The sequence below is a fragment of the Notothenia rossii genome (assembly GCF_949606895.1).
Source record: "Notothenia rossii genome assembly, chromosome: 2".
Classification (NCBI taxonomy): Eukaryota; Metazoa; Chordata; class Actinopteri; order Perciformes; family Nototheniidae; genus Notothenia; species Notothenia rossii.
Genome location: NC_136904.1, coordinates 70,761,699 through 70,772,323, shown reverse-complemented (window position 1 = coordinate 70,772,323; position 10,625 = coordinate 70,761,699). Strand labels below are relative to the sequence as shown.

The following is a 10,625-nucleotide window of genomic DNA, read 5'->3' as shown; positions in this document are numbered from 1 at the left end:
CAGCTGCTTTGCCTGCCTGCCTGCCTGCCTGCCTTGCAGCACAGCAAGGATCAGCATAGCGACGTAATGGCGCAAACCGAGCGCACAGGGGCGGGGCCACAGAGAGGGAGGCGCGCTGTTTGTTTCTGAACGCACCCAGGTATATCTGTGCCAGAATATAATCTTAAATATTCACACATTTAAATCCATTGAGACCCTTTAAAAAGATCACAATGATAGTTATTGATTTTGTTCATCGAATTTTTCTGCCAAAACATGTGCATTATTTGACCACTGGTATTAAGAGCAGCAAAAGTATATAACCTGATGTATAGAATGTTACTTTATCTTAATATGCTCAGCAACATATATTTGTACATTAAATTATGTTGCAGCGCATGTCAATTATGTGTATTTTATTGCAGATTGAAGAAATTATTTAGTTTTTCCACATGGTGTATAAATAAAAAAATAAAAAACAGACATCATAAAGCTGTTATTTGCTGGTGCACATCCAGTAACTGCCATCCAAATAATTAATACAAAAATAGATGTATAAAAATAGCAGTTTGCCCATATTCTAATGTGTATTGTGAGATCATTCTGCATACTTTGAATGTATTCTGATAATATTACATTACATGTTACTTGTTAGAAGCTTTAATCCAAAGCGATTTACATACTTGATAGTGGGCAATCCCTACAGGAGAAATTTGGGGTGAAGTGTCTTGCCCAGGGACACAACGACATGCTGACTGCAGTGGGGTTTGAACCTGTGCTCCCGTGATCCCAACACCAACGCACTAGTCCACTGCGCCACAGCCTCCCCTCTTAATGAGTTTGTGAATAGCTCAAAAGATTACCTACATAACAATACAGTCAAAAATAACTGCATTGTTAAAGGCACCACAATGGAATATTATTAGAAAAATAAAGGATTTCATGTTTAAAAAAAATTATTTGAATTCCATCTTTAAAGAGTCTTGTCCTTACATGAAACCTTTTTCAGAAGTCATTGTATGACTTTCGGTCATCGCAGTTATTATGAAAATACCTTTTTTTGTTTGTCCTCATTCACTTAAATTCCAAGCTTGTTCATTCAGACCATATGAATCTGTAGCCCTGTCATTCACAGGACACTGTAAAAGAAAGAGAGAAATAAACTGAAGTAAGTGAGAGCGTGGTAATGTGGGCTGTACTGACCTCAAGTGGCTTGCAAAAGAAATAGCCTACAAAGCAGCTTACAATGGCCCATTATACAGTAACACTGTTGGGCATACAATGGAGTAAGCAGATGAAGCGGAGTGCTGAAAACAAGACAATGAGCCCAGTGTTGGTAATATGCATATCCCAAAAGCCACCTTGTACTCGGGGAAATTATGCAGTACTGTAGACCTAAAAACCCACTGTTTTTTTTTAGCTATGGTTTTATTGTTTATTTATTTACTAGGATTTAAATATAGTATGACCTAATGATAAAAGGGTTTCCTTCGGGGGGGACATTTCTTTTTTGACATGTTGGGGGAAGAATTTACTTGAAGAATGCAGGATGCCAAGGCACACAATGTGCTGCATAATCACAGATCTGGAACAAATGATGCATCTTGCTCAAAGGCACGTCAGAAAACACTAAACCCTAGCTGTCCTGATTTAGGAACAGTCACTCATCTAAACCACTGAATGCTTTTTTTATCCAGATGTTGTCATGATATGCTTCTTCTAGTTTTGATTGCTTGACCCTTTAAAGAAAAACAGTGGATCCCACTTAGTGCTTCTAAGGCAGAGTCTACCTCAGGACAATGATGTAAAACGTCAGTGTGTGTCTATGTACATCACTATTCATTATGGGTTTATATTTAGCTCAGTCCACAGGGTAATAGATTGGAACTGTAATTAAAACAGCAGCGTATCTGAAACTTGTTAATATGCAGACAGACGACCTAAGGGGACTCGGGTGCCATATGATGAGTTCTGAGGCACAATAAGCTGCATATTAAGATTATTATCGCTAAACAAATTAGCGACGGCCATGCAAATCCTGTGAGAGTACATCCAGTGTTACCCTCTTTAAATGTTATTTGAGGCCTGACCGTAAGAGGAATACAATAATGCTGCTGCACAGTGAACTCAATGAACAGGAATAATAGATGGTAATAGAGCACAGGAAACACATACAAATATTGCATTTCTTGTAGATTAACTAGGAAAGTACTGCAACCATTTTCATGATGTCTTCTTTAATTATGCATATTATTATTTTCATTATTATAATGTATTTTATTTTGAATGCATAAAATGACTTTTCTCATCTCATGATCATTTTCTCTCTTGATCTCTCTTACTATTGCTCCCTATCTCCTACCCATAAAAGAAAAACTAAATGACCACCACCTGTCCAGTTATGGCCTAAAGGGGCCCTTTTATGCAAATGTTCATACTTGTATTTTGTGCCTCAATGTGACAAGTTTAATTGCTTTAATGTTGAAAAAGCTCTTTATTTTTCTCATACTGCAACACCTCTTTTCACCCTCTGTCTGAAACCAGAGCCCAGTCTGCTCACATAAAGCACAACGTATTCCCCCCCCCCCCCCGCCATTCATTGTGGAACTAAAGGATGCTTCTGGTTATTCAACACAAGTCACTAACAATGCCATTTCTCTGCAGGAAGTCCAAAAGGAAACCTTGAGCTGAGCTGCTAAACACTTCCAACTAAAGAGCAAATCCTTGAGTTTGTTTAGAAAGGTGGGCCAATGATGAAGATCTGCAGACTGACCTCTGCAGCTCATCCAGAATGCAGCTGCTCGTCTAGTCTTCAACCTTCCAAAATTCTCCCACACCACGCCGCTCCTCCGCTCACTTCCAGTAACTGCTAGAATCCACTTCAAGACACTGGTACTTGCGTACCATGATGCGAATGGATCTGGCCCTTCCTACATCCAGGACATGGTTAAACCGTACACCCCAGCACGTGCACTCCGCTCTGCATCAGCCAAACAGCTCGCTGCACCCGCACTGCGAGGGGGACCCAAGTTCCCATCAGCAAAAACACGTGCGTTTGCTATCCTGGCTCCAAAATGGTGGAATGAGCTCCCCATTGACATCAGGACAGCAGAAAGCTTACACATCTTCCGGGGCAGACTGAAAACTCATCTCTTTTGACTCCACTTCGAGCGATAGAATTACTAACAAAGCACTTATATACTAATAAAGGGCTGGCTTATCTAAAGCCAGTTAAGTAGCACTTGAAATGTTTGGCTCTATGAAGCCTGATGTACTTATATGATTCTGTTTTCTTCAAGGTTGTATCTTCCTGGTCGAATGTACTTATTGTATGTCGCTTTGGATAAAAGCGTCAGCTAAATGTAATGTAATGTAATTTAATGTAATGAAACCCCTGGTGTTGCATTGACGTGTAAAGAGTTCAATTTTGAGAACAGATCAACTGATTCTAGAATGAAAAGAGGGAAAAAAATGGCTTTGAAAAATACAATATCTGGAAACAATGCCCCCGCCGCCGAGTAATCCACAGAGGTCCAAGGGTTATGGATAATCCCGTCAGAGCATTGTTTCTGAGAGGACATGTTTTTTTTTATTTATATATATATATATTTTTTTTAAAATAGGTCTTTTTTATGCAGGGAATCGAAAAACACAAAAATGACCCTGATTTTAATGGGAAATCTTGCAAATGGATGTCTCAAACCTGGCAAAAAACAAACTAAACTGAACTAAAAATGCATGATTAGAAACAAGTGCAAGCATGTTTTGTTTTTTTCAAATATGGTTGTCTCGACCAGTTTTGCAATTCTTACCATTTCCAGGTTCTAACTATAATATCTGGAGCCAAATTAGACCCCATTATGCATGACAAAGAATCTTTACATGCCTAGTAAACAACATATTGCATCACATGCTCTGAATAGGGTTCAAAAATGTTTATTGGTACAGTGGAAAACATTTCAATCTAGTTTTTGTTTCATAGACTAGCCACAAAAACAGTGGACACCTCAGCACATGTGGGATGGAGTATTCAATATAACATAAATTAAAAACCTATTGGCCAGGGTTTTTTTGCTTGGTTTTTAGCTCAGGAACAGGAGATGTTGAAGAACTTAATTCATCATTAAAGCTTCAGGTGACATCCATTCCCGCCTCCCAGTTATTTTCAAGCGTTATCCTCCACCAGCAGTTTGAGGATCCCCTGCCTCCTGGCTGTGTACGGAGTCTGTTTGAGTTGAAGGAGGTTGGCAGGAAACAAGTTCCCACTGGGAGCGTACATCTCCACTCCCTTCTGCCCCATCAGGGATCGCAGCGTCTGGTTTCTGGACAGCATCTTATCGTAAAACTCCACCCCTCCTTGGGCGTAAACGCGTGACACTCCTGCCGCTCTCCGGTCCGAGCTGTTGTCAATCCAACTGCGCACCGAATCAGAGGCCAGGAAGAAGGACACGGCCCCAAGTCCCAACGCCAGAATGTTCACACCACCGCGGAACAACAGAGGCCCAGTGTGAAGCCCAAACAGCTGCTTCATTAGCACACTGTACACCCAAACCCCCCCCAGGCAGACTGGGGCGACAGCGGCGTTCAAGACGGGGCCCGCGGACTGCAAGCGGGCCACTTCACGTGCTATGGCGAACTTCTGCGCATCGAGGGACAGCACCAGCGCCTCCTGTAGAGCAGAGCCGACCTCGCTGCTCCAGTCCACCGCTTTGCCGTCGATGAAGATGGTGCGGTTGGTGATTCCTTTCGAGTCATCTGACGTGCTGTTGAAATTGGCCGGGATGCCAATTTGTGCCCCGGCAGGAAGCCAAGGGACCCCAGCGCCAACAGGATGGAACCCATAGGAGGCGAAGGCGGAGAAATTGTCAGGTGAGCTGATACCGTAGTCCTTTAACACCTATGAATGACAACATTGGAATTTTGTGTTCAAAAAGCAATTATTTGTACATTATAATGCTATGAAGGCAATAAAGGTCATTTTACTACTAGGCGTGCCGCAATAAAGAAAATAACAAAAGGATCCCAGTTAGGAATCCATTGTTTTTATTTGTCATTTGTTTTACCCGCAGAGGTTAACTTATCTCCAAAATAAACAGACCCAGTGTTGGAAACCATTTAAAAAATTGAATAAAGTAGTTTTGAGATTAAAGTTTGATGAAGTACGAGCTAATCGCTAAAATGTTCTTAGCTTGTTTCCTGATGACAAGTTGTAAAATAGTGTATCGCCCAGATATGGCTAGAAACCGGAAAAAAATGTAATTGTTAAAAAATAGTTCAATAGTTGGCATTACAGGGAACTTCTAGATGTAATCGTCTTTAACATCTTCACCATTTGCAACTACCAGTACCATTGTACTTAAGTTGACATCTTCTGTTATTGATTGTTATCTTGAAGATGAATTGGACATCTCTCCCTACCTGCTGGAAAACATCCTGGAGCTTTTCAGACATAGTGACCGGCTCTCCTTTGGACCAGGCCTGATAGAGCTGCCGGTAGGTCATGTCGGGGAGCATGTGGTAGAACATGTTGGCGCAAAAGACCCCCCCACAGCTCGTGATGAGCAGCGGAGTCCTGTACTTCTGGAGAAGCACCGCATACTTGAGAATACGATAAGCCATGTCGCCTCTTTGCTTTCAACTGATTTTCTGTCAGTTATGTTCTGCAGACTTCAGCAGGAGGCATCTGTGAAGGAGATGAGTAAAGAGGTTAGTGTTTTGATCGATATGCTAATTTATTACAATAGAAAGTAGGGCTTCAGAAATATTCAAATTTCTCTCGATTTTGGCTCCCCAAAATTTTATGAACTGAGATATTGATAATTTAAATGTGTGCTCCGCTCGTAGAAAACGTTCATGTTGTACTCCAGTGAAGAACAGTTTTATACAACATATGGTATGGCAAACATGTGCACATTGGCATGAATGTACAAAGTGTAATATGAAAGTCAGAGGAGTGCTCTGATTTAATAAATGACATTTTATTAAATATTTTGTACTTAAAATCAATTACCTGAAAATAAAAACTCAAGTAAGGTACATATACAAATTCGACTAAAGAACAACACTTATTGTAACTTAATGCAGCACCTTCACCCTATAGAGCAAAAATTGTGCATTCAGTGTTGTTCTTTAGTCGTATTTTGAGCTTAACTTGATTTGACTTTACTTTTATTTTCATGCAGCATCATATTTCTATTCCATTACAATTATCCGACAGCTATATTTACTTCAAAATCCTTTAGTTACTTTACAAATGTGTTTTTTAACATATAAATCACATGGTTTAACACGTACATAATTGTTAAAATCATATTTCATACAAAAACTGTTCCAACTTTTCATGTGAGAATATTTGCTGATTTCCCATGAAATTATTTAATATATTAATTTATTTGTTTTATTTTAAGGTATGTACTTTTGTAACTTGGAATTCTGGGAAATTGTGACAGCATTTTACACGTTCTCTTTTTTTACAAACCCATGAGATCTACCTCAACCATTTACACCAGTACAATCCTGCTTTTACATTCATGCACGAGTAAAATTAACCTAATAATATACTACATATTAGTATAACAGTTATAAGGGGCATTTTCTGCACCTTTCCTTTAAGGATCTGGTTATTAAAGTGTCAAATGTTGCTAGCAGCAGTGGCGAATTAAAGATAGCATTACACCCCATAAAACTGATTAGTTATAGGGATTTATAGGAGACCTATCATGCTATATTTAAATGATATAGTGTATGACCATACCTATACAAGGTACATTTATACATTTTAATTTTCAAAATACCAAACAGATCATTTTTTAGCCATGCCTCGTTTCGCTCATTTACGCTCTATTCCAAGCCTGTCTTTGAAAATTCTGAGCAGCAGCTGACCACGCCCCCCTGCAGAAGAGGGGGGCATGAGCCGGCGAGAGTCACGTTACCATGTTTGCTGTGATTACGAGTGTGGAATAAACATGTCATCCCAGAGCAATGCATGTGTTCAAGCATATTATCAATTTGATCCAGAAACTGACCCTGAAGCAGCGGAGGTTTTGGTGGAGGTGCAAACACCTCGGTTGCAGCAGGACGTTTCTGAATGGTTAGTTGACAACATACTTGTCAACCCTCCCGATTTTCGCGGGAAACTCCCGATTTCATTGTTTCCTCCCGGGGTCATATTTCTCCCGGATTTCTGACAAAATTAGATTTACACACGACTGTTTCCACTCGGACTTTAATACAGCTACACCATTGTTTGGTTTCCATGGTAACACGTCTCTTTAGTAGCGCGCGCAACTCAAAGTCTGAGAGGGTGAGGCAGATATTCACAGAAAACAGAACAAGAATCGACAACTACTCTACTCTCTGCTCACTCCTTTCCTATAAAATACAGGTCCAGCCCACACATATGCTCCATCAAGGACGGTGCTACTTACCTTAGGCAGTGCACTTACAACTACAATCAGCATGTTAATGTTAATCTAACAGCTCCGGCGAACCACTGCTGCTCTCGCTGATACTTGCATCTGCCATTGTGTGTGTGTGTGTGTGTGTGTGTGTGTGTGTGTGTGTGTGTGTGTGTGTGTGTGTGTGTGTGTGTGTGTGTGTGTGTGTGTGTGTGTGTGTGTGTGTGTGTGTGTGTGTGTGTGTGTGTGTGTGTGTGTGTGTGTGTTTAACAGGTGTTCGTGTGTGTGTATTTTCCCCATAAGGCAAGACCCGCCCAACTCTGTCTCTGATTCGCTTACTCTGAAATGTTACCCCGCGTTAACCAATCATCACTCCTCTGGTTACTTTCACTTTTCCATGGTGCTGTGAGAGGACATCGCTGTATTCGCCTGTAAGTGACATCTTCGGTTCAGTTCCATCACACAATGTAACGCAGTAACGCACCCATTTAAATCACAGTAACTGTAACGACGTTACTTAAATGGGAATAGGTAACCAGTAACGCTAGTAGTTACCGTCAAAGTAGTTGCGTTACAGTAACGCGTTACAGAGTAACGCGTTAGTCCCAACACTGATGTTATGTGACAGTATTTCTGAGAAACAGTCAGCTGAAATGGTGGCATAGTTGCCACTGCTTTACATGTCAACAGCATGTTTGAAGTATTTGCAGCAGTAAATGTGGCGGTTTGGCCACTGACGTTGCCATAACAACACCTGAATTTAAATATGCAACCTCTTTTTGTGACAGATTTATGCAAGAAATTATAATTCTTCTGAATGATATTCCTATTGACAGCTAGTTTCTATGTAAACATTATGAGATGAACAGTTATCAAATACTATATGACAAAACAAGAATACAGTTTAAGTGATTTGTAAAATATCCATAAAGAAAAATCTGTTTACAGTTCTGTTTCATATGGGTGTTGAGAGATGTATCCATAGATCTCTTAATTTTTCTCTCAAAGTGCACCAGATTGATGCTTTTAACTTCAATATTAAAAAAAAAATCTTCCCGGGGGAGCATTCCCCCGGACCCCCCTAGAGGAGATGAGGACCCCCCTAGAGGAGGTTAGGTCCACGGTGTTTACATGCTTATTTATACAATATGTGTGCTTATGCTAACATCATAAGACAAAATTTGGTTCCGTGTAGTGAGAATGCGCTAGAGTGAGGGGAACCCCCAAGCCAAAGCTCGCTTAGGGCCCCCAAAAGTCTAGGGCCGGCCCTGATCACGAGCATCTATCGGCCTCAAAAGTTGAATAATGTTCAACTTTTGAGGCTCGATGCTTGGCATTAGCCAATCAAATTCCGTTTATGCAAATCCCGCCAGTGCAAGCGCTAGCCAATCAAACCGCGTGCAAGCTGGGAGAGCCAGACCGCAGTTCATTTCCTCATATTCCAAACGAGATATTACACTAGCAAATCACCCGGTTCTTTACGACCAGAACTATTTACCGGGATACAAACCAGTTTTAACATTGCTATTGCTTTGTATGTCGGGGGCGGGAGATTCATGTGACTGGTTGTTGGTCGCGTTGCTTGCAAAAAATCGCCAAGCTTCAGACACGCCCAGCTTCAAGATTTTTTGATGCCTGTAGTGTAGACGGGCTGTTAGAGATTTGGCTAAGGAGCAAAATAGAGAGGGTTGTGTTTTCTGACACTTGGTGAGTTCCCTGGAACACATATTCATGAATAAAAGACGTACAAAGGTGCATTTTACATGATAGGTCCCCTTTAACGTCTCTAAAAACATGAGAAAACACCGGAAACAAGCCCCCGGTGTACTGTAAACCCACTGTTATGCTACAAAATCACAAATGTAGCGTTACATTGCAAAGTAACCTTAGCTTACTATCTTCATAATGATGTGCTTTAACGGCAGCTCACTAAATGAAAACCCAAAAGGCTATAAAATAACATATAATGTCTTCATAGCATACAAACAATGTCTTATTTACACTCACATGTTCTCCACATCTTTGCAAGGGCAGCTAACGCTGACAGGTTACATGATGATAGAAAATCCCACCCGTAAAGCGCTTTAGCTGTCGTAACGGTGCTGCACGACAGTTTTACGACAGTGGACCTTTAAGTAAACTACGCTCTTACGTTGATGTATTTAAAGGCCTTTTTACTATAAGCGCCCATGAGCTTTCAGACAGCTGTATTCACACGGAGAATAATGCAGAATAATGAATAAGATACATGAAAATAAATGATAGATTTCTTGTTATGTGAATTAGAATCAAATGAATTTTGATATTTGTTTATGTTTAAGCATATCCTAGCACCAGTAATGAACAACTAATGACCATTGATATGAAGGCATTGTAATAAATAGGGATTTAGTTGTAAAAGATTAACTGTATTTGATTAGGGAATGATCTTTCATGTAAACCACATATTCATGTGTTATGATTTAAAAAGAACCTGGACATACAAGTGGGCTGAAGGAGAAAGGAGAAGTACTCCTGCATTGAACAGCAGAGCCTCATTCTCTCACAATCTGAATGCCCAAGAGTTTCCATTGTAAAGACGGAAAGGAAGAAGAACTAGCCGCAACTATTTAAATCTCTTAGCTTAGTCATGCTTGCATGTGCTGCTGACGTTTTTCACGTGATGTAAATTTAGGATCAGTCTAATACATGCCTCAACAAAGTCACTGTCCTTCAATCCAAATCCATGTAAACTGTTGATGAGAGCACAGTTATAAAATCATGCTGATGGCACATTGCGAAATGTAGGCCTACTCAAATCCTGACCTCGAGATGAATTTTAAAACTTTTTGGAGGTTATACAAAGTTGAACTTTAACCTTCTAATGAGGCGGTTGTCATCCAAAAATGAGATTAAGGAACCATTCTTGACTTGTTCAGTCAAATTGAAGTTGCCTTCGTCTCTTTTTAAATTAATTCCAATGGGAACAGAGCACCTAACCTAAGACATTGTGCTTTTTGATTATGGATAAAGCACTGAGTTTACATAAGTGAATATTGTACCTCAATCGCAATTTTTTGATGACTACATTTTTGAATAAAATACAAGATATGGAAAAATGATGAAACTGAAATGTTCAGGAAAAAAATAATAAAATCTCATATAGGGTTGGTTCATCAGTATTTGTATTATTATTTATAGTTGTATATTATATTAAATAATAAAAAAAACATTTAAATAAAAATGTAAAAATAATAATCTAATTTTCCA

General features: G+C 39.9%; 1 protein-coding gene across 1 annotated transcript; it reads right to left on the bottom strand.

The window, feature by feature from the left end:
• Positions 1 to 3,899: 3,899 nt before the first annotated feature.
• tmem177 (transmembrane protein 177) lies at positions 3,900 to 9,535 on the bottom strand. The gene is made up of 3 exons (XM_079666799.1): positions 9,384 to 9,535; positions 5,398 to 5,662; positions 3,900 to 4,876 (listed from the first exon to the last, which is right to left on the bottom strand). Exons 2-3 carry the CDS (start codon positions 5,596 to 5,598, stop codon positions 4,145 to 4,147), a joined length of 933 nt encoding a protein of 310 aa, XP_079522925.1. The 5' UTR covers positions 5,599 to 5,662; positions 9,384 to 9,535; the 3' UTR covers positions 3,900 to 4,144.
• Positions 9,536 to 10,625: the final 1,090 nt, after the last annotated feature.